This window comes from Dipodomys merriami, unplaced genomic scaffold, assembly GCF_024711535.1.
Source record: "Dipodomys merriami isolate MVZ:Mamm:240054 unplaced genomic scaffold, mDipMer1.0.p SCAF_128, whole genome shotgun sequence".
Taxonomy (NCBI): Eukaryota; Metazoa; Chordata; class Mammalia; order Rodentia; family Heteromyidae; genus Dipodomys; species Dipodomys merriami.
The window spans coordinates 2,311,828-2,334,421 of record NW_027202582.1 but is presented as its reverse complement, the minus strand read 5'-3'; the positions used below and the strand labels follow the sequence as shown (position 1 = coordinate 2,334,421).

Genomic DNA, 22,594 nt, shown 5'->3' with positions numbered 1-22,594 from the left:
GTTCTTAATCAACAGGAACTGCGCCAGCTTGGCTGCCAGGGCGAGTCCTGGTACTCGGCATTATTGAATTCACCCAATCTTGTTTTCCTCAAGCAAAGCTATGCTCCGTTTTATTTTATTCTGTGGCTTATTCAACATGATCCTATTTTTTTGTTGTTGGCACTGGGCTTGAACTCAGGGCCTGGTGCTGTCACTGAGCCTTTTTGCTCAAGACTAGCACTCTACCACTTTGAGCGACTGCCCCACTACCAGTTTTCTGGTGGTTAATTGGAGGTAAGAGTCTCATGGACTTTCCTGTGTGGCATGGCTTTGAACAGCCATCCTCTCAGCCTCCTGAGGATTGTAAGAGTGAGCTGCCAGCTTGTGGCTTAACATAATCCTATTTTTTTTTTTTTTTTGTCGGTCGTGGGGCTTGAACTCTGGGCCTGGGCGCTGTCCCTCAGCTCTTCAGCTCAAGGCGAGCGCTCTACCACTTGAGCTACAGCTCCACTTCCGCTTTTCTGGTGGTTTATTGGAGATAGGAGTCTCACGGTCTTTCCTGCCCGGGCTGGCTTTGAACCTGGATCCTCAGATCTCAGCCTCCTGAGAGGCGTGAGCCACCAGCGCCCGGCAACATGATCCTATTTTGTGTGTAATTTTTATCTGTGTTGTGAGATACTGGATTTTCCTTTAAAAGTAAGTGTGTGTGTGTGTGTGTGTGTGTGTGTGTGTGTGTGTGTGTGTGTGTGTGTGTGTGTGTGTGTGTGTGTGTGTGTGTGTGTGTGTGTGTGTGTGTGTGTGTGTGTGTGTGTGTGTGTGTGTGTGTGTGTGTGTGTGTGTGTGTGTGTGTGTGTGTGTCCTGGGGTTTGAACTCAGGCCCTGGGCGCAGTCCCTAAGCTTTTTTGCTCAAGGCTAGCACTCTACCACATGAGCCACAGCTGTACTTCCAGCATTTTTTTTGTTTTGTTTTGTTTTTTGTTTTTTTGGGGGGTTGGGGGAGGGTCTGGTCGTGGGGCCTGAACTCTGAGCCTGGGCGCTGTCCCTCAGCTCTTCAGCTCAAGGCTAGCGCTCTACCACTTGAGCCACAGCGCCACTTCCAGCTTTTTTCTTTTTGCTTATGTGGTGCTGAGGAATTGAATCCAGGGCCTCTGGCATGCAAGACAAGCGCTCTACCACTGAGCCACCTTCCTAGCCCACTTCCAGCATTTTGTAGTTAACTGGTGATAAGACTCTCATGGACGTCTCTGCCAGGGCTGTCTTCAAACCATAATCCTCAGATCTCAGCCTCCTGATTAGGATTACAGGGATAAGCCACTGGCATCTGGTGCAGTAAACAAAACAAAACAAAACTGTGGGCATGACAGATTATTGATGAGCATGATTAAGACGATTAGTGGTGGGGTAGGTGGAGGTCCTCATGAGTGCAGGCTCCCCAGTTATTGGAGGTCCACGATTTGGGATATATTTGACTCCACAGCTATTATGGGTCAGACATGTCTTCAAGCTCATCTGCATTAAACATAGTAAAGCCCCGCTTCTTGGATATGCGGCTCTTCTGACAGCAAGGGAACTTGAGCTTGTTCTAGGTTAGGGCCTCGGTCTAGCTTAGGGCCTCAGTCACATGTTATTTATTCTGCAGCTTGGTGTGGATGGACACAATTACCTGGCCAATGTGATCCCTGGCCACTGTGCCCTGGACTTTCCAAAGGCCTCCTGCACATCTGGTGGGAGCCTGCCAGTCCTGGTGCAGGACAACATCTGTGAATGCAAATGCTGTGGAGAGGATGGAAGTCACCTTTACCACAACTTAATTTTTTTTTTTTTTAAATCGGTTGTGGGGCTTGAACTCTGGGCCTGAGCTCTGTCCCTCAGCTCTTCAGCTCAAGGCTAGCGCTCTACCACTTGAGCTACAGTGCCACTTCCGGTTTTCTGGTGGTTTATTGGAGATAAGTTTCACGGACTGGCTTTGAACCGTGATCCTCAGATCTCAGCCTCCTGAGTAGCTAGGATTACAGGTGTAAGCTACTGGCGCCTGGCTCAACAACTTAATTGTTTTCAGAGGGTACTAGGGGGGCTGGGAAGGTGGCTCAGTGGTAGAGTGCTTGCCTTGCATGCATGAGGCCCTGGGTTCAATTCCTCAGCACTACATAAGCAGAAAAGGCCGAAAGTGGCGCTGTGGCTCAAGTGGTAGAGCGCTAGCCTTGAGCTAAAGAGCTGAGGGACAGCACCCAGGCCCAGAGTTCAGGCCCCACGAACGGAAAAAAAAAAAAAAAAGAAAAGAAAAATTAAAAAGAAAAGAAAGAGAGGGTACTAGAGCTTAAACTCAGGGTCTGGGTGCTATCCCTTAGCCTTTTCTGCTGAATGCTGGTGCTCTACCACCTGAGCCACAGCTCTATTTATGGTATTTTTTGGTGGTTACTTGGAGATAACAGTCTCATGGCTTTGCCTGCCTGGTTGGCTTTGTACATTGATCCTCAGACCTTAGGCTCCTGAGTAGCTAGGATTACAGACATGGGCCCCTGGCACCAAGTTTCTAAGTTCTCATGTTTAAAATATATGTCTATTTTTTTTTTTTTTTTGTCGGTCGTGGGGCTTGAACTCTGGGCCTGGGCGTTGTCCCTCAGCTCTTCAGCTCAAGGCGAGCGCTCTACCACTTGAGCTACAGCGCCACTTCCGGTTTTCTGGTGCTTTTATTGGAGATAGGAGTCTCACGGTCTTTCGTGTCCGGGCTGGCTTTGAACCGCGATCCTCAGATCTCAGCCTCCTGAGTAGCTAGGATTACAGGCGTGAGCCACCAGCGCCCGGCTAAAATATATGTCTATTTTTGAGACAAAGTTATGCTATGTAATTCAGACTGGTTATGAACTCGGTATTTTCCTGCTTCAAACTCCTGAGTGTTGGAATTACAGGTGTGTATCACCACAGACCGCTTAAAATATCTATTTTTAAAAAAAACTATATTTTTTTTCTTAAAAAAATCTAATCTGACAATGCTTGTTTGTTTTTCCTTTTCTTGGTGGTACTGGGGTTTTAACTCAGGCACTCTATCACTTGAGCCACACCCCAATGATGCTTTTTAAATTTAAGTGTTTAGAACATTCATAATTCTTGTAATTAATGGTATAATAGGCTACAAACTTGCTGTCCTGCTTTTTTCCTTTGCTTGTTCCGTCCTTTTTACAATTGTGTGGTGTGTGTGTGTGTGTGTGTGTGTGTGTGTGTGTGTGTGTGTGTGTGTGTGTGTGCATGCGCCAGTACTGGAACTTGAACTCAGGGCCCTGCACTCATGCTTGGCCGGCTTTTTTATCAGTTCTAGCACTCTGCCACTTGAGCCGCTCCTCCACTTCCAGCTTTTTGCTTGCAGTTTTGTCTGCCCTGGCTTTGAACCTCAGTCCTCAGATCTCAGCTTTCTGAGTAGCTAAGCCACTCCTGCCCAGCTCAAATATTTTTATTTTCATTGATATATAGTAATGGTACAAATTTACAGGGTACAACGTGGCATTTACATTCATGTATACAATGTGTGTACTTCATCAGATCAGAGTAACTAGTGCATCTGTCACTTCAGACATATACCCATGTCTTTGTGCTGAGGTGTCCCACTGGTCATATGTATTTATTACTTTTTTCCCTAGAACTGGCATTTGAACTCAGGGCTTTATATGTGTGTTCTACCACTTGAACCATACCTTAGTTCTTTTGCTTTAGGGTATTTACTTATTTACTTAGTGCCTGTACTTGAACTCAGATCAGAGCTCTCTCCTTTAGCTTTTTTTTGTTCAAGGCTGGTACTCTACCCCTTGAGCCACAGAGCCATTTCTGGCTGTTTTGGTATGTGGGACAGAGGAATCGAACCCAAGGCTTCATGCATGCACTCTACCACTAAGCTACATTCCCAGCCTGCTTTTAGTTTTTGCTCAGGGTAGCCTTTGACTATCATTCTGTTATCTGTGCCTTCCAAGTAGCTGGGTTTATAGGCATGTCCTACCATGTCCAGCCTATAATTTTATTCTTTCTTGCCCTCAGTTGTATTAATCAAGTATTTTACCTGATTTCATATATAGGCTCTGTGGATCAAACCTTGGGCTTTATGCATGCAAGACAAACGTTCCACCATTAAGCCATGTTCCTAGTCCTTTACTATTTTAATATCTTTGTGTGTGTGTGTGTGTGTGTGTGTGCAAACGTTCCACCATTAAGCCATGTTCCTAGTCCTTTACTATTTTAATATCTTTGTGTGTGTGTGTGTGTGTGTTTGTGCCCTCCCTGGGGCTTAAACTCAGGGCCTGGGTGGTGTCCGGGGTCATTTTTTGCTCAGGGCTAGTGCTCTACCACTTGAGTTACAGCTTTACTTCCAGCTTTTTGGTAGTTTATTGGAGATAAGAGTTTCACAGACTTTCTTGCCTGAGCTGACTTCAAACCATAATCCTAACATAGCGAGGATTGGGGCTGGGAAGGTGGCTCAGTGGTAGAGTGCTTGCCTTGCATGCATGAGGCCCTGTGTTCGATTCCTCAGCATCACATAAGCAGAAAAAGCTGGAAATGGCACTGTGGCTCAAATGGTAGAGCACTAGCCTTGAGTTTAAGAGCTGACAGACAGCACTGAGGCCCAGTATTCAGGCCCCACGACTGGCAAAAAAAAAAAAAACAAAAAAAAACATAGCAAGGATTACAGGCATGAATCACTGGTGCCTGGCAATATCTCTACATTTAAAGGAGGAGCCAGTGGCTCATGCCTCTCAGGAGGTTGAGATCTGAGGATCCAGACTCAAAGCCAGTCCTGGTAGGTTTATCTCCAATAAACCACTCAGAAAACCAGAAGTGGCCCTGTGGCTCAAGTGGTAGAACACTAATTTTTAGCTGAAAAGCTGAGGGACAGCGCTCAGGCCGAGTTCAGTGCCCATGACTGACAAAAAAAAAAAAAAAAAGGATCTTAGAGGAGGAAATCTTTAACATAGAATATGAGTACTAGTAGTGGACTTTTGGAAAGTATGGCTCTTACAAAGTCTAGGGGTACATCTGTCATTTAAAACATTCAGCACAGCAGGGTGCCAGTGGCTCACGTTGTAATCCTAGCTACTCAGGAGGCTGAGATCTGAGGATCACAGTTCAAAGCCAGTCGGGGCAGGAAAGTCCATGAGACTCTTACCTCCAATAAAAGCACTAGAAAACCGGAAGTGGTGCTGTGGCTCGAGGTAGAGCACTCGCTTTGAGCTGAAGAGCTAAGGGATAGCGCCCAAGCCCTGAGTTCAAGCCCCACAGCCGACCAAAAAAAAAAAAATTGCACATCCTCAAAACACATAGCATTCTATTTGATAATAGTAACAATACCAATAACTAAGTTATCAGTTATAGTTGCTTTTATAATATGTTAAGTTCTGCTGTAGTCATTACATATACACGAATAATATGAATATAGATGCGCATTGAAGCAGATACTTGTTGTTCTATGCTTTGTGTCTCTCAACCCCTCTGACACCTCCAAACTCCACTTGAATCCCTCTCCTCACATGGATTTTCTTTTTTTTTTTGGTTGGTCGTAGGGCCTGAACTCTGGGCCTGGGCGCTGTCCCTCAGCTCTTCAGCTCAAGGCTAGCACTCTATCACTTGAGCCACAGTGCCACTTCCGGCTTTTTCTGCTTATGCGATGCTGAGGAATCGAACCCAGGGCCTCAGTTATGCAAGGCAAGCGCTCTACCACTGAGGCACCTTTCCAGCCCCCCTCACATGGATTTTCTGACACTCCTCGGGCAGGCTCTCTAATTCCCATTCACCCACTCAACACAAGACAGTCTGGCTCACTGGTGCAGTTGGCTTATAGGACTGGGCCTCTTTCCTGAGGTCCTAGTATCTCTGCTCATACCTACACTCTTCACTCTGCTTGAGAGAAATGGGACTTCCAGGATGGACCACATCTACTCTGCCCTTATCTTCATCCATAACTCACTAAGCACGTGCCTCCAACCCCCAAAAGGCTGTACCTCTGTTTCTCCTAAGCATCCTGGGCACAAGGTAGATGTTTAATGAGGATTTGATGAATGAAGCCGAAAGGAAAAAAAAAGGAAGAATGATCTTATGATTATATGGACACACATACTCAAGCCCTAAATGCTGAACTGGATTCCCCAACTTGGGCAAGAATAGGATGTCATTCCTTACCTTGGTATCCTAACGGTCCCTATGCAGGTGCTATAGAAACAACCCATTCCCCTGCTCAGGTCTCTATCCCTGCTTAGGTACAGGGATGATGGAGAGAGGTGGAGGTTGGAAGGGGGTTTGCATCCTTCCTTTTCCTTACTCTCCTTCCATTTCTGGATGCGTCTCCATTATATTCCTCGGCTGTAGTACACAAGGATTCCGTTGCAGGCCATTGCGGGCACGCTCTGGAAGCTTCGTTGAAGTAAGTGAGAGATCCTGCAAGCCGGCTCAGACACTCTCCCCTCCCTGACAGAGTCTGAGGTGGTTCCCATTGACGTCATCCAAAGCAGCGACTTTTGATTGGGTACTAGTCTACAGTGTGCCGCGCCATTGGTTGCAACGCCTATCAATTCTGTGTCCAAGCCCCAGGATTTAAAAGCACAGCGCAGGACCCGGACCAAGTGTTAGCGGGAGGGGTGGACCGGCGATGAGCCTGCCGAGTGTAAACTCTAGGGTCACAAGGGTCACAGGCTCTGCGTCCAGATTTTCCTCCTACCCCAGTTGCGGAGTCCCGGCCCAGCCTTTCCGGTCCCGCCTTCTAACGGTCACGCGGGACCTGCGCCTGCGCACAAGGTGGGGCCGGGCAGGGCGGCGGCAGGAGGCCGATGGTGGGAGGGAGGGTGGGGTTAGGGGGGAATGGGGAGCTGGAGTCAGCCAGGTGGGGTTGGGGCGAGGGCCGGAGGCGATGTCTGTGGAGAAAAGGCCTCAGCCGTCGTATTTACCCTTGGACGTGAGGGAGAGGAAAAAGTTTAGAACCCCGAGGGGGAGCGGCAAGCCCCGAACGCAGGGCAGCCCCGGCATCCATGGGCGTCCACCGCCGGAAGTGGGCTACAGGAGGGCGCCGGTGTTGCCGGAGAAAGGGAAATTGTGCGAACCCTGGCAAGGGCTCATAGTCATTGGGAAGAAGATAGAGCTCCTGGAGAGAAGCCCGCCAAAGCCTAAATGGAGGGACTTGAGGGCTGAGGGAAAAAAGGTCTTGCTGGAAAAGCGAGGCTCGAGTCAGAAGATAGTGGACAAGAAGCCCAGGCCCCGTGGAGCAAGCACAGTACAAGCTCTGCCTGGTTTGGGGGAAAACAACCTAATAGAAGTCTGGAAGACGCAGGAGGAGGAAGCAAAAGGCCAAACTGGGGCCATACCCGAGAGTTCAGAGATGACAACGCGCTCCAGAGTGGGGTCTGGGTTTGAAGACAGGTTGACAGCAAATGGCAACAAGGTGGAGACCGGGGTAGAGGACTTGAGTTCTAGAAGGTATCAACTGGGACAGAATGAGGAGCTGAGGCCCAGTGGGGAGGAGCAGAGAGCCAGTAGAGAGGAGGTGAAACCCAGTGAAGAGAAGCTTGGGCCCAGTAGCGAGAAGCTGAGATCCAGTGTAGAGAAGCTTGGGCATACTGAAAAGAAGGTAAGACCTGAAGGAGAGAAGTCAACCTCTGGGGGAGAAAAGCAGCGTGGATCCATTGGAGAGAAGTCAACATCCAGGGGAAAGAAACGGAGATCAAGTGAGGAGAAACGTAGAATCAGTGGAGAAAAGCTCAGATCCAGTGGAGAGAAGCTCAGATCCAGTGGACAGAAGCTCAGGTCCAGTAGTGAGAAGCACAGGTCCAGTGGTGAGAAGCTCAGAATCAGTGGAGAAAAGCTCAGAATCAGTGGAGAAAAGCTCAGATCCAGTGGAGAGAAGCTCAGATCCAGTGGACAGAAGCTTAGGTCCAGTGGTGAAAAGCCCAGGTCTAGTGGTGAGAAGCTCAGGTCCAGTGGTGAGAAGCTGAGACCTAGTGAAGACAAGCACAGATCCAGTAGAGACAAGCTCAGATCCAGTGGAGAGACACTCAAATCCAGTGGAGAAAAGCTCAGATCCAGTGGAGAGAAGCTCAGATCCAGTGGACAGAAGCTCAGGTCCAGTGGTGAGAAGCTCAGGTCCAGTGGTGAGAAGCTCAAGTCTAGTGAGAAGCTCAGGTCCAGTGGTGAGAAGCTGAGACCTAGTGAAGACAAGCTCAGATCCAGTAGAGACAAGCTCAGAACCAGTGGAGAGACACTCAGATCCAGTGGAGAAAAGCTCAGTTCCAGTGGTGAGAAGCTGAGACCTAGTGAAGAGAAGTTCAGATCCAGTAAAGACAAGCTCAGATCCAGTAGAGAGATGCTCAAATCCAGTGGAGAGAAACCCAGTTCCAGTGGTGAGAAGCTGAGATCCAGTGAAAAGAAGCTCAGGTCCAGTAGAGACAAGCTCAGATCCAGTAGAGACAAGCTCAGATCCAGTGGTGAGAAGTTGAGATCTAGTGAAGAGAAGCTCAGATCCAGTGGAGAGACACTCAAATCCAGTGGAGAGAAATCCAGTTCCAGTGGCGAGAAGCTGAGATCTAGTGAAGAGCAGCTCAGATCTAGTGGTGAGAAGCTCAGATCCAGTGAAGAGAAACCCAGATCCAGTGAAGAGAAGCCCAGATCCAGTGAAGAGAAGCCCAGATCCAGTGAAGAGAAGCTCAGATCCAGTGGAGAGAAACTCAGATCTAGTGGAGAGACACTCAGTTCCAGTGGTGAGAAGCTGAGATCCAGTGGTGAGAAGCTGAGATCCAGTGAAGAGAAGCTGAGATCTAGTGGAGAGAAACTCAGTTCCAGTGGTGAGAAGCTGAGATCCAGTGAAGAGAAGCTCAGATCCAGTGGAGAGATGCTCAGACCCAGTGAAGAGAAGCTCAGTTCCAGAGATGAAAAGCTGAGATCCAGTAAAAAGAAGCCCAAATCCAGTGGAGAGGCACTCAGTTCCAGTGGAAAGAACCTCAGATCCAGTGAAGAGCTCACATCCAGTGGAGACAAGCTCAGATCCAGTGGAGAGATGCTCACATCTGATGTAGAGAAACCCAGTTCCGGTGGTGAGAAGCTGAGATCTAGTGAAGAGAAGCTCAGATCCAGTAGAGACAAGCTCAGATCCAGTGAAGAGATGTTCACATCCAATGAAGAGAAACCCAGTTCCAGTGGTGAGAAGCTGAGATCCAGTAGAGAGAAGCTCAGATCCAGTGGAGAGATGCTCACATCTGATGGAGAGAAACCCAGTTCCGGTGGTGAGAAGCTGAGATCTAGTGAAGAGAAGCTCAGATCCAATAGAGACAAGCTCAGATCCAGTGAAGAGATGCTCACATCCAATGAAGAGAAACCCAGTTCCAGTGGTGAGAAGCTGAGATCCAGTGAAGAGAAGCTCAGATCCAGTGGAGAGATGCTCAGACCCAGTGAAGAGAAGCTCAGTTCCAGAGATGAAAAGCTGAGATCCAGTAAAAAGAAGCCCAAATCCAGTGGAGAGAACCTCAGATCCAGTGAAGAGCTCACATCCAGTGGAGACAAGCTCAGATCCAGTGGAGAGATGCTCACATCCGATGTAGAGAAACCCAGTTCCGGTGGTGAGAAGCTGAGATCTAGTGAAGAGAAGCTCAGATCCAGTAGAGACAAGCTCAGATCCAGTGAAGAGATGTTCACATCCAATGAAGAGAAACCCAGTTCCAGTGGTGAGAAGCTGAGATCCAGTAGAGAGAAGCTCAGATCCAGTGGAGAGATGCTCACATCTGATGGAGAGAAACCCAGTTCCGGTGGTGAGAAGCTGAGATCTAGTGAAGAGAAGCTCAGATCCAATAGAGACAAGCTCAGATCCAGTGAAGAGATGCTCACATCCAATGAAGAGAAACCCAGTTCCAGTGGTGAGAAGCTGAGATCCAGTAGAGAGAAGCTCAGATCCAGTGGAGAGGTGCTCACATCTGATGGAGAAAAACCCAGTTCCAGTGGTGAGAAGCTCAGATCCAGTAGAGACAAGCTCAGACCCAGTAGAGACAAGCTCAGATCCAGTGAAGAGATGCTCACATCCAATGAGGAGAAACCCAGTTCCGGTGAGGAGAAGCTGAGATCCAGTGAGGAGAAGCTGAGATCCAGTAGAGACAAGCTCAGATCCAGTGGAGAGATGCTCACATCCAATCGAGAGAAACCCAGTTCCAGTGGTGAGAAGCTGAGATCCAGTGAAGAGAAGCTCAAATCCAGTAGAGACAAGCTAATATCCAGTGGAGAGACACTCAGTTCCAGTGGAAAGAAACTCAATTCCAGTGGTGAGAAGCTTAGACCCAGTAGAGACAAGCTGAGATCCAGTGGAGAGACACTCAGTTCCAGTGGAAAGAAACTCAGTTCCAGTGGTGAGAAGCTGAGATCCAGTGAAGAGAAACAGAGGTCCAGTGGAGAGAATTTGAGGACTGGTGGAAAAGATTTGATATCCACAGAAGATAAACAGGGATCAAGTGCTGAAAGCTTATATTCCAATGAGAAGTTGGAGGAAGGCTCAAGAAAGGAGAGTGAAACAGAAGAGGAAATTGAAACAGTGATAAAAGTTACTGATGGTGAAAGAGAGATAGGATCTCCTGATGAGATGGAAATTCCTTTAGAAAGTATAGAAAGAGAAAGAACTAGAAATGGTTGAGCCAAGGAATGAAGTTGATAAGAATGACTTGAATGAAGAGAAAAATATTACTGGAGAATCTGTTGCATTGGAAGAGAAAGATATGACAGATGAAGGTCCCAGTGGATGAAATGGATGAAGGATTGAAACAAGATGGTGGGGGAGTATTGAAAACCAACGATGAAAAGTTAGAGCCAAGAAGAACATTACTGATCCTGAAGGGTTCAAAATGAAAGAAGAGAGGAGAAAGCCACAGCCTAAAAAGTGTGGGAATGAAGGAGAACAAGGACCAGTGGAAGTGAAGAAGAATGGGAAAGATGGTAACAGGAATCTTTTGAGGAGAAAGAAGAGATTTAGTAATTTATTATAGAGGAAATTGGATATTGGGTTATTAAAGAATATTTGAGAAATCGATTTAAGATTGGAGATATGAGAAGGAGAATGCATACAGAGGAGGAGAAAGCAGGATAAAGGATAACCATGGAAGGTTGTGGACAAGTAGGCTGAAGTGCAAAAAATATCTGGAAGCAGGTCCTGAAGAATGAGGGGGACAAAAACAAGAGGACATGGAGATGAGCAACTTACAAGGTGAAAAAAGTAAGAAGCCATAATCCACCATAGTGATTATATTTGGTTTGTTTGTTTATTTTGCTGTTATTTACTTACTTTGGATTTGCAGTACTAGGATTTGAACTCAGTCTTATAATTACTAAGCAAGTACTCTACCACTTGAGCCATGTCCCTGGCCCACATTTGTTGGTTTTCAAAGTTAGTTCCCTCCCTATTTCTGTACTTTGTCCTCCTATACAGCCAATTTACCATCTAATATCCCACAGGGCTGTACCATCTGATTCTCCCAATTGTATCTTTGCCAGTCTTCATATTTTAATCACCTCATCACAATCACTATTTCTTCTATATCAAACTCAAATCACCCATGCTAAGTTGTCTTCTTTGCACCTGCATTGTTTCCATCTTTGACTTTTTAAAAAAAAAATTATTTTTGTTGGTCATGGGGTTTGAACTCAGGACCTGGACTCTTTCACTCAGTGCTAGCGCTCTACCACTTTGAGCCACAGTGCCACTTCCAGTTTTCTGGTGGTGAATTGAAGATGAGTCTCATGAAGTTTCCTGCTGGGGCTGGCCTCAAACCATGATCCTCAGATCTCAGCTATCTTGAGTAGCTAGGCTTACAAGCATGAGTTGCAGGTGCCTGGTTCCATCTTTGACTTTTAATTATTATTTTAATGACAAGTGCTTTTTGTCTTCTTAAGTCTCTTTTTTCTTCTTTCTTTCTTTTTTTTTTTTTTATGCTCAGTCATGGGGCTTGAACTTTGGGCCTAGGTGCTGTCCCTCAGCTCTTCAGCTCAAGGTAAGGGCTCTTAACACTTGAGCCACAGTGCCACTTCTGGTTTTCTAGTGGTTTATTGGAGATCCGAGTCTCATGGACTTTCCTGCACAGGCTGGCTTTGAACCACAATCCTCAGATCTCAGCTAGGATTACAAGCATGAGCTACTAGTGCTCAGCAAGTTTTTGGTTTTTTTGTTTTGTTTTTAAATAATTAAGTTGTTATTGTGAAGGTCTTTCACCTTTTGGGTTAAGTATTTTAGTTTTTTTTTTTTTTTTTTTTTTTTTTGTCGGTCATGGGGCTTGAACTCTGGGCCTGGGCGCTGTTCCTCAGCTCTTCAGCTCAAGGCGAGCGCTCTACCACTTGAGCTACAGCGCCACTTCCGGTTTTCTGGTGGTTTATTGGAGATAGGAGTCTCACGGTCTCTCCTGCCCGGGCTGGCTTTGAACTGCGATCCTCAAATCTCAGCCTCCTGAGTAGCTAGGATTACAGGCGTGAGCCACCAGCGCCCGGCAGAAGTATTTTAGTTTTTTTGAGGGCTATTGTGAGTGGAATTGTTTTCGAGATATATAGAAAAGCTAATCATAGGCTGGGAATGTGGCTTAGTGATAGAGTACTTACCTAGAAGGCATGAAGCCCTGGGTTTGATTCCTCAGTACCACATAAGCAAAGAAAGCCAAAAGTGGTGCTGTGGCTCAAGTGCTAGCCTTGAGCAAAAGAAGCTCAGAGACAGTGCCCAGGCCCTGAGTTCAAGCCCCAGAACTGGCAAAAAAAAAAAAAAAAGAAAGAAAGAAAGAAAAAAGAAAAGAAAAGCTAGTTAGTCCTGAATGTTGGTTTTATAGCCAGCTACATTTCTAAAATAAACATTTTTCAGTTCTAGAAGGTTTTTGGTGGAGTCTGTAGAGTCCTTTAAGTATAAGCTCTTATCATCTGCAAATAAGGAATAACTTGACTGCTCTATTTAAATCCCTTTTATTTATTTTTACCTGCCTTACTGTTTGCTAAGACTTCTGTGGGGAGAATAGACACTTCTCTCCCAGTCTTGACTTTAGGAGAAGTAATTTCAGGCTTTCCCGATTTTAATCTGATGTTTGCTATATGTTTGTCATATGTAGCCTTGAAGTTCAAGTACATTCCTTCTCTTCCGAGCTTTTTTTTTTTTTTTTGGTCAGTCATGGGGCTTGAACTCTGGGCTTGGGCGCTGTCCTTAGGCTCTTCAGCTCAAGGTGAGCGCTCTACTGCTTGAGCCAGAACGCCACTTCTAGTTTTCTAGTGGTTTATTGGAGATAAGAGTCTCATGGATTTTCCTGCCCAGGCTGGCTTTGAACTGTGATCCTCAAATCACAGCCTCCTGAGTAGCTAGGATGAAGGCGTGAGCCTCGGGTGTCTGGCTTTCTTCAGAGCTTTTATCATAAAAGAATGTTGAATTTTATCAAAGACTTTTTTTTGTAACATTTGAGATGATTATATTATTTTTGTTCTTGGTTCTGTTTATGTGTTACTACATTAATTTTCCTATGTATGTTGATCTTTTTTTTTTTTTTTTGTCAGTTGTGGGGCTTGAACTGTGGTCCTGGGCACTGTCCCTCAGCTCTTCAGCTCAAGGCTAGCGCTCTACCACTTGAGCTACAACACCACTTTGGATTTTCTGGTAGTTTATTGGAGATAGGAGCCTCACAGTCTTTCCTGACCAGGCTGGCTTTGAACTGTGATCCTTAGATCTCAGCTTCCTGAGTAGCTAGGATTACAGGTGTTAGCCACCGGCGTCAGGCTTCCCTGAACTTCTTTTGCTCAAGGTTAGCACTCTACCACTTGAGCCACAGCCCCACTCTCAGCTTTTTTTTTTTTTTTCAGTCATGGGGGCTAAGCTCTTCAGCTCAAGACTAGTGCCCTACTACTTGAGCCACAGCACCACTTCTGGCTTTTTTCTGCTTATGAGGTGCTGAGGAATCAAACCCAGGGCTTCATGCATGCTAGGCAAGCACTCTACCACTGAGCCACCTTCCCAGGCCTCCCCCACCCCCCCCAAACTATTTTTTTTTTTAAATTTTGAGATATAGTCTCATTAAGTTGTCAAAGTAGAGCTGTGGCTCAAGTAATAAAGCACTAGCCTTGAGCAAAAAAACTCAGGGACAGCGCCCAGGCCCTGAGTTCAAGCCCCCATGACTGACAAAAAAAGGGGGGGGGTGCTGGGAAGGTGGCTCAGTGGTAAAGTGCTTGCCTTGCATGGGGCCCTGGGTTCAATTCCTCAGCACCATATAAGCAGAAAAAAAGCCAGAAGTGGTGCTCAAGTGGTAGAGGGCTAGCCTTGACCTGAAGAGCTGAGGGACAATGCCCAGGCCCAGAGTTCAGGCCCCACGACTGACAAAAAAAAAAAATCTTTAAGTTACCAAGTTTGGCCTCGATCTTGGAATCCTTGTTTGGCCTGTGGAGTAGCTGAGATTGCAGCCACTGGACCTAGCTGTCCTGCTTCCTTCCTTTCTTATTTGGGGGTTTTAAATACAAGGTCATGCACTGGGTAGACGAGCACGCTTCCAGCTGGAACACCCTACCCAGCCACATACCCCTCATCCCATTTTTGCTTTCATTTCTTTTTCAGCTAAGGTCTTTCACTTACCTTCTCTGGAATTAAGCTGACCCTGCTACCCCTGCCTCCCAAATCGCTGGGATTAAGCATGTAATCCCCTCCAGGTCCCACTATTGGATTTATCTGATGGTTCCATCCTGACCTGCAGTTGTTCTGTTCTTTGACTGGAAGTTGAGACCCAGAGCTCTGCTTCCCCAGCACCCCCCCCCCCTCACCTCCTCCCTCTGACTCACAGATTCCTCCTGCAGTTGTTTTGTTTGTTTGTTTATTTTGAGACTAGGGCTTGTTCATGTAGACCAGGTTAGTGTTGAACTCCTATTCCTCCTGCTTCAGCCTTAGGAGTGCTGAGATCACAGGCATGTGCCCCCATACTTGTAATTACTTTTCTTCTGTCTCTCTCCACTAGATCATAAGCTATAGTCTTTTTTTTTTTTTTTTTTGCTGGTCATGGAGCCTGAACTCTGGGCCTGGGCAGTGTCCCTCAGCTCTTCAGCTCAAGGCTAGCACTCTACCACTGGAACCACAGCACCCCTTCCGGCTTTTTCTGCTTTTGTGGTGCTGAGGAATCGAACCCAGGGCCTCAGGCATGTGAAGCAAGCACTCTACCACTGAGCCACCTTCCCAGCGATCATAAGCTACCTAGAGATAAAAATACATACTTTGGGGAGTGGCTTAATGGTAGGGTACTTGCCTAGTATGCATGAAGCCCTGGGTTAAATTCCTCAGTACCATATAAAGCCGGAAGTGGCGTTGTGGCGTTGCTAGCCCTGAGCAAAAGAACCTCAGGGACAGACCCTGAGTTCAAGCCCCAAGACCAGCATGCACACTCAAAGAATGAATTTATGTGGGGATCTTCTCTATTCTTGTGAATAATCAGCACACAGTAGATACTCAGGATGTGTTGGAGGAATGAATCAATCCATCACTTTAGTGGCTTTATTGGTCTCAATACCATTTAACATCTAGCCAGAAATTGCTGTGATACTTCACCCTCTCTCTTAGAATATTTCACATCGTTTTTAAGTCCTAAAAGTCAGAGAATGTCCTTATCACATTCTGGAACTTGCGGTTTCTCTATGGAGGGATGTGTTCTCAGCAGTTTGAGACATGCTCTGTTTTCTTCCTTCCAGCATAGCTCATGGAAGTCTACATCTATTTTTATTCTGGAGCTGGTTGCGTGGCCAGCTCTTCCATGGACGTGGCCTCTTTTCTTCCTGTCTCCACTATTTCTGCTTCTTCCTTGAGCAGCAATGGACAGATTGCTCCCCCCCCCCTCCATCCTATAGAAAGTCTTATCCCATAGTTGGGATGGTAACATTGAGATACTGGAAATCATGGACAGAGTTGTAAAAGTAAGCTTCAGACAGCTCAGGGCTTTGTGTTCTTGCTTGATGTTTTTGGTTGGCACTCTATTATTTCCAGCTCTTTGCTAGTTAATTGGAGACAAGTCTCATGGGTTTTTCTGCCAAGGCTGGCTTTAAACTACAGTGCTCAGATCTTACCCTCCTGAGTAAGCTAGGATTACAGGAGTAAACTACTAATGACTGGAATTTTTTTTTTTTTGTCGTGGGCCCTGAACTCTGGGCCTGGGTGTTGTCCCTCAGCTCTTCAGCTCAAGGCTAGCAATCTCCTGCTTGAGTTACAGCACCACTTCCAGCTTTTTTCTTTTTGCTTATGTGGTACTGAGGAATCGAACCCAGGGCCTCATGCATGCAAGGCAAGCACTCTACCACTCAGCCACCTTCCCAGCCCGAATGTTTTGTTTTTAAGATAAGGTCTTTCTGAGCTGAATGCTGGTGGCTCAAACCTGTAATCCTAGCTACTCAGGAGGCTGAGATCTGAGGATCACAGTTCAAAGCCAGCCCAGGCAGGAAAGTCCGTGAGACTGTATGTCCAATTAACCACCAGAAAATTGGAAGTGAGTGCCACTGTGTGGCTCAAGTGGTAGAGCACTTGCCTTGAGCTGAAGGGGCCCAGAGTTCAAGTCCCATGACCAACAACAACAAAAAAAAAAAAAAAAAAAAAAAAGAAAGAAAGAAAAGAAAAGCAAGCAAGCAAGCAAGCAAGCAAATAAGCAAGCAAATAAGGATGAAACTGCCAGGACCAGGCTGCCACACAGACAGCCCAACCTCAGAGTTACACTGAAAACCACTGTGCTCAACTTTCCTCCTCCATTCTTTCTGCAGTAGACTGCCAAAGCAAGCTTTGCCTGGGGGCGGGGCTGAGACTGTGTAACAACCCCTCCATTCACTGTGTGAAGAATTGCAGAATGAGTGTTTCAGTGACCAGTTTTGTTTTGTTTTATTGCTGGGCCTGGGTCTTGAACTCTGGGCCTGGGCTCTGTCCCTGAATTTCTTTTGCTCAAGGCTAGTGCTCTACCACTTAAACCACAGTGTCACTTCCGGCCTTTTCGTAGTAGTTTATTGAAGTTAAGAAACTCATAGACTGCCGGGTGCTGGTGGCTCACGCCTGTAATCCTAGCTACTCAGGAGGCTGAGATCTGAGGATCGAGGTTCAAAGCCAGCCCGGGCAGGAAAGACTGTGAGACTCCTATCTCCAATAAACCACCAGAAAACCGGAAGTGGTGCTGTAGCTCAAGTGGTAGAGTGCTCGCCTTGAGCTGAAGAGCTGAGGGACAGCGCCCAGGCCCAGAGTTCAAGCCCCACGACCGACAAAAAAAAAAAAAAAAAGAAACTCATAGACTTTCCTGCCTGGGCTGGCTTCAAACAGTGATCCTCAGATCTCAACCTCATGAGTAGCTAGTATTATAGGCATGAGCCACCAATGCCCAGCTTAGTGACACGTTTTTAAGAACGTAAATGTTGGGCAGGAAGGTGGCTCAGTGGTAGAATGCTTGCCTTGCATGCATGAGTCCCTGGGTTCAATTCCTCAGCACTATATAAGCCGGAAGTGGTGCTGTGGTTCAAGTGATAGAGCACTAGCCTTGAGCTGAAGAGCTGAGGGACAGTGCCCAGGCCCAGAGTTCAGGCCCTATGACTGACAAAAAAAAAAAAAAAAAAGCATAAATGTCAAAGAGGAAAAAATGATGTATTTTCTTCCCCAGATCTGTGTATTCCTGAGATCATCGGTGACTCTGCTAGCACAGGAGCTATCATCTCTTATAAGAGCCCTCCATGGGCACAAGGTCAAGACTTGGGTAGTTTCGGCATTCCAGGAGTCTTACTGTGCTGCAATGTACAGATTATGGCCGAATCATCAGATTTCTGTTCTCTGGCTGGATATCAGATGCACTTCACTGAGACCACAGAAAGAGAACTGAAGATGGAAACACTATGCCAAATGCCATGCCAGCCACCTGGTAAGTGCAGATGACCAGTTGGGGCTGGACTTAGAAGGTGAGGTAGGGGATGCGTGGAGGACAAACATTCTGAACGGAAAGAATAGTGCTGCCAACGGCCTATGACAGGAAACTGTGTGGCTTCCAGGAAAAGGCCAGGCCAGGGGTTTGAGTATGACTGGGACAGACACAATTGTTTGGTTGAGATTGGCCAGCTATAAATGTGAGGGGAGTTTTATTGAAGAATTTAAGCCGGCTAGTGGCTCACACCTGCAATTCTGGCATCTCAAGAGGCTGAGATCTGAGGACTGGGGTTAGAAGCCAGCCTGGACAGAAAAGTCCCTGTGAGACTCATCTCCAATTAACTACTCAAAACTTAGAAGTGGAGCTGTGGTTCAAAGTGGTAGAACACAAGCTTTGAGCAAAAGAGCTCAGGCCCTGAGTTCAAGCCCCATAATCAAAAACAAAACAATCCAGAGTCACATTAAAATCTGGGTTTGGGGATTTTCTTGAAAAAATGGGCTCTTGCATTCAACCAGATACCTGCTGATTTTTGCAGCTGAGGTCTGCGTACCTGCTTTGGCTGGAACCCCACTAGCTTGCCTGGGGTCCCCTTCCACCTTCGCAGGGCCACTGTTAGTATCTGCTGTTCTGCCCAAGGCATGCTGCTCCGCTCAAGCTAAATTAGATGCCAGGCTGTGCTTTCATTCAGGGTAAGCCCAGTCCTCCATGGATGGCTGAATGGCCTTTTGGAGATGAAGGGAATTGACGATAAAAGAGCACGTGTTTTGCTTGGTTTGCTTTTTTCCTTCATGCTGTGGGAATTGAGAACTCATTACCACCCATGCTTGAATGCTCACAGGAAGGAGGGCTGTGTACAGTCACTGCAGAACAAAGGTGAATGGTCATAGTTTGTGAAACCAACACTGCTTAAAATGCAATATAGGGCTAGAGGTGTGGCCCAAACAGCAGAGTGCCTGCCTAGCAAGTGGGAAACCCTGAGTTCAAATCCTAGTATTGCACCCCCTGCCCCAATCCAAAACCCACAATATAAATTACACCCTGGAGGGCTGGGAAGGTGGCTCAGTGGTAGAATGCTTGCCTGGCATGCATGAGGCCCTGGGTTCAATTCCTCAGCACATATAAACAGAAAAAGCCGGAAGTGGTACTGTGGCTCAAGTGGTAGAGTGCTAGCCTTGAGCTGAAGTGCTGAGGGACAGCACCCAGGCTTAGAGGTCAAGCACCATGACAAAAAAAATAAAACAAACAAACGAACAAATAAATTATACCCTGGAAATGGTAAAAAAATGGTGGTCTACTCTTGGTACGAAAATTAGGTTGTGGCTTTTCAAAAATATACTTTGTGATGAATCATTTCTTGAATTTGAGCCATGTGTATACTTTGGATGGTTCATAAGGAATCTTTGGGGGAAAATGGGTGTAGGTACATGTATGTGTGTCTACCAAAGCATACGTAACTTAGAATTTTCTATAGCTACTCAATCTTAGAGCATTTTTTGAGAAAGTTTCATGATTTATTAAAAGTTGGCATTAGCCGGGGCCACACCTGTAATCCTAGCTACTCAAGAGGCTGAGATCTGAATATCACTGTTCAAAGCCAGCCCAAGCAGGAAAGTCTATGAGACTCTTATTTCCCAGTAACCACCAGAAAACCTGACATCGCGCTGTGGCTCAAGTGGTAGAGCGTTAACCTTGAGCTGAAGAGCTGAGGGACAGTGCCTGGGCCCAGAATTCAAGACCCATAACTGACCCCCCCCCTAAAAAAAGTTGGTATTTAAAAGTACCATTAAGTTAAAATGTGCCCTGGGCTTGGAAACAGGCCTTTGTCCACATTAAATGTTTTGTTACCAGTTACTATTATTCACTTATTTATTGTTATTTATGGTTATAGAGCTTGAACTCAAGGCCTGGGTGCTGTCCCCAAGCTCTTTTGCTTGAGGCTAGCATTCTATCACTTTGAGCCACAGCGCCACTTCTGGGTTTTTGTTTTTTGTTTTTTTGGTGGTTAATTGGAGATAAGAGTCTCATGGGAACTTTTCAGCCTAAGCTGGCTTTGGACCATGATCCTCAAATCTCAGCCTCCTGAATAACTAGGATTACAGGTGTGAGCCAGTGGTGCCTGGCTGTTCTTAATTATTTTAAGAGCTGGGTAATGGTAGGTCATACCTGTAATCCTAGCTGAGATCTGAGGACCCTTGTTTGAAGCTAGCCCAAGCAGGAAAGTCCATAAAACACTTATCTCCAATTAAACACACACACACACACACACACACACACACACACACACACACACACGCGCACACACACACACACACACACACACACACACACACACACACAGCTGGAAGTGGAGTTGAAGTGGTATAATACCAGCCTTGAGCAAAAATCTAAGGGAGAGTGTCCAAGCCTTAAGTTCAAACTCCATACCAGCACTATGTTCTCACAAGTTTTTCCCTGCAATCTATAAACTGCCCCCTAGACATTAGGTTGCAATCAATGCAGGAAGCCCAACTGACCCCAGAGCTGTGGGAGTTGCACTCCAAGTCAGTGCTCAGTGTGTCCTAACTGGGAACTTGCCCTCCTGCTGGCTGCCTGGGTGAAAGCAAGTAGAAGTTGGCCACGCTGCCGAGTGGGGTCTTCTCAGACCCCACTGGGGGCAGTTCTGGGGTGGCCACTGATTCTCAGAAGCTCCTTATCCATGCCAAACTGCCATCCCTCCTATCAGCCTATGCTCCCCAACTTGAGAGAAGCCAGCTCTGCAAGCTTTCCCCTGGGAACGAGAGTCACAGTTTGTACTGTCGATAAATTTGGTCTCAGGGATCATTTCTACCAGATGACCTGGGTTTCTGAGGTCATGCCCTGCTTTCTCCCTGGACTCTGACCCCTGCTTTGCATGGCTTCCTTCCTTCCTTCCTTCCTTCCTTCCTTCCTTCCTTCCTTCCTTCCTTCCTTCCTTCCTTCCTTCCCTCCTTCCCTCCTCCTCCTCCTCCTCCTCCTCCTCCTCCTCCTCCTCCTCCTCCTCCTCCTCCTCCTCCTCCGACAGCCCTGTCCCCAGGATCATGCCCACACAAACTTGGGGATGACCAGAACCCCTGCCAAGACTGACCGTGCAAGAAGCAGTGCTTTGGTAAAGCCCCGCTAGCTTCGTCTCTCGTTATGTGATGTTGCCTAGAATGTCCAGGCTCCCCAGAAGATCTAGCTAAATTCATGACAAAGTTCCACTATGTCTTCATTTATTTATCAAGCACCTATTTTTTTGTGTGTGTGGGGGGTAGGGGGTCAGGTAGCATTTCAGATATCAGAATTGTCATAACAGGGAGCAACAATGGACAAAATGGCTCTGTTTTCTTAGAGTTGTGTTACCAATGAGAAGGACAAACACACCATCCATGATGTGATTTAAATTTTTTGGTGAAAAATTAAGCAGCCTGAGCAAGAGAGCATGGCCATTTTGATTGGGAGACTTAAAGCAGAGTCAGGAAATGAGGCTGTTATGAAGAGTCATTTCCAGTCTGGGGAGCAGAAGGGAAGAACTTTCTAAAAGGAATTATGCCTGGGGTGACAATGCTGAGTCCGCCACCACTGATCCACACTTCTCATTTTCTTTGCATCTCTCTGAGCTATGGAGAGGAACTCGTCAAATCATTTCTGCAAAAACAATCATATAACTGGGTGCCAGTGGCTCACGCCTGTAATCTTAGCTACTCAGGAGGCTGAGATCTGAGGATCATGGTTCAAAGCCAGCCTGGGCAAGAAAGTCACTCAGAAAACCGTAAGTGGCACTGTGGCTTAAGTCGTATAGCACTAGCCTTGAGCTGAGGAACTGAGGGACAGCACCCAGGCCCAGAGTTCAAACCCCACAACCGACAAAAACAAACACAGTAATATAGCTAGGCTCTGGTAGCTCATGCCTGTAATCCTAGCTACTCAGGAAGCTGAGATGTGAGAATCATGGTTCAAAGCCAGCCTGGGTAGGAAAGTCAATGCAACTCTTTTTGTTTGTTTTTGTCGGTTGTGGGGCTTGAACTCTGGGCGTAGGTGCTGTCCCTCAGCTCTTCAGCTCAAGGCTGGCATTCTGTCACTTGAGCCACAGCACCACTTCCGGTTTCCTAGTGGTTTATTGGGGATAAGAGTCTCTCGGACTTTCCTGCCGGGGCTGGCTTTGAACTGTGATCCACAGATTTCAACCTCCTGAGTAGCTAGGCTTATGGGCATGAACCAGTGGCGCCCAGCTTCTATGAAACACACACACACACACACTCTCTCTCTCTCTCTCTCTCTCTCTCTCTCTCTCTCTCTCTCTCTCTCTCTCTCTCCCCCCCTCCCTGCCTCTCTCTCTCTCTTTCCCCCAAGAAACGCTTATCTCCAGCGAACCACTAGAAAACCAGAAGAGGCTTTGTGGCTCAAAGTGGTAGAGTATAGCCTTGAGCATAGAAGCACAGAATTCAGGCCTCCATGATGGACAAGAAAAAAATAATCCTAGGAAGGTGGCTCAGTGGTAGAGTGCTTGCCCTTCATGCATAAGGCCCTGGGTTTGATTCCTCAAAACCACATAAGCAGAAAAAGCTGGAAGGGGGACTGTGGCTAGAGTGCTAGCCTTGAGTTTAAGAGCTGAGGGACAGTGCCCAGGCTCAGAGTTCAGACCCCAATACTGACAAAAAAGAAAGAAAGAAAGACAGACAGACAGACAGACAGACAATCGTAAACTATCAAGCCCTGTATAAAAATTATTCTCCTGGGGCTGG

At 46.7% G+C, this 22,594-nt stretch overlaps 1 protein-coding gene across 1 annotated transcript in view; it reads left to right on the top strand.

Annotated features, from left to right (window-relative positions):
• Window positions 1–6,862: 6,862 nt before the first annotated feature.
• Window positions 6,863–22,594, top strand: part of LOC138824195 (golgin subfamily A member 6-like protein 25) — a 47,331-nt gene continuing 31,599 nt past the window's right edge. The window contains exons 1-2 of the mRNA XM_070017851.1: window positions 6,863–11,191; window positions 17,595–17,849. Coding sequence (XP_069873952.1) covers window positions 6,863–10,615 — 3,753 coding nt within the window. The 3' untranslated portion in view covers window positions 10,616–11,191; window positions 17,595–17,849. The remainder of the gene's footprint in view (window positions 11,192–17,594; window positions 17,850–22,594) is intronic.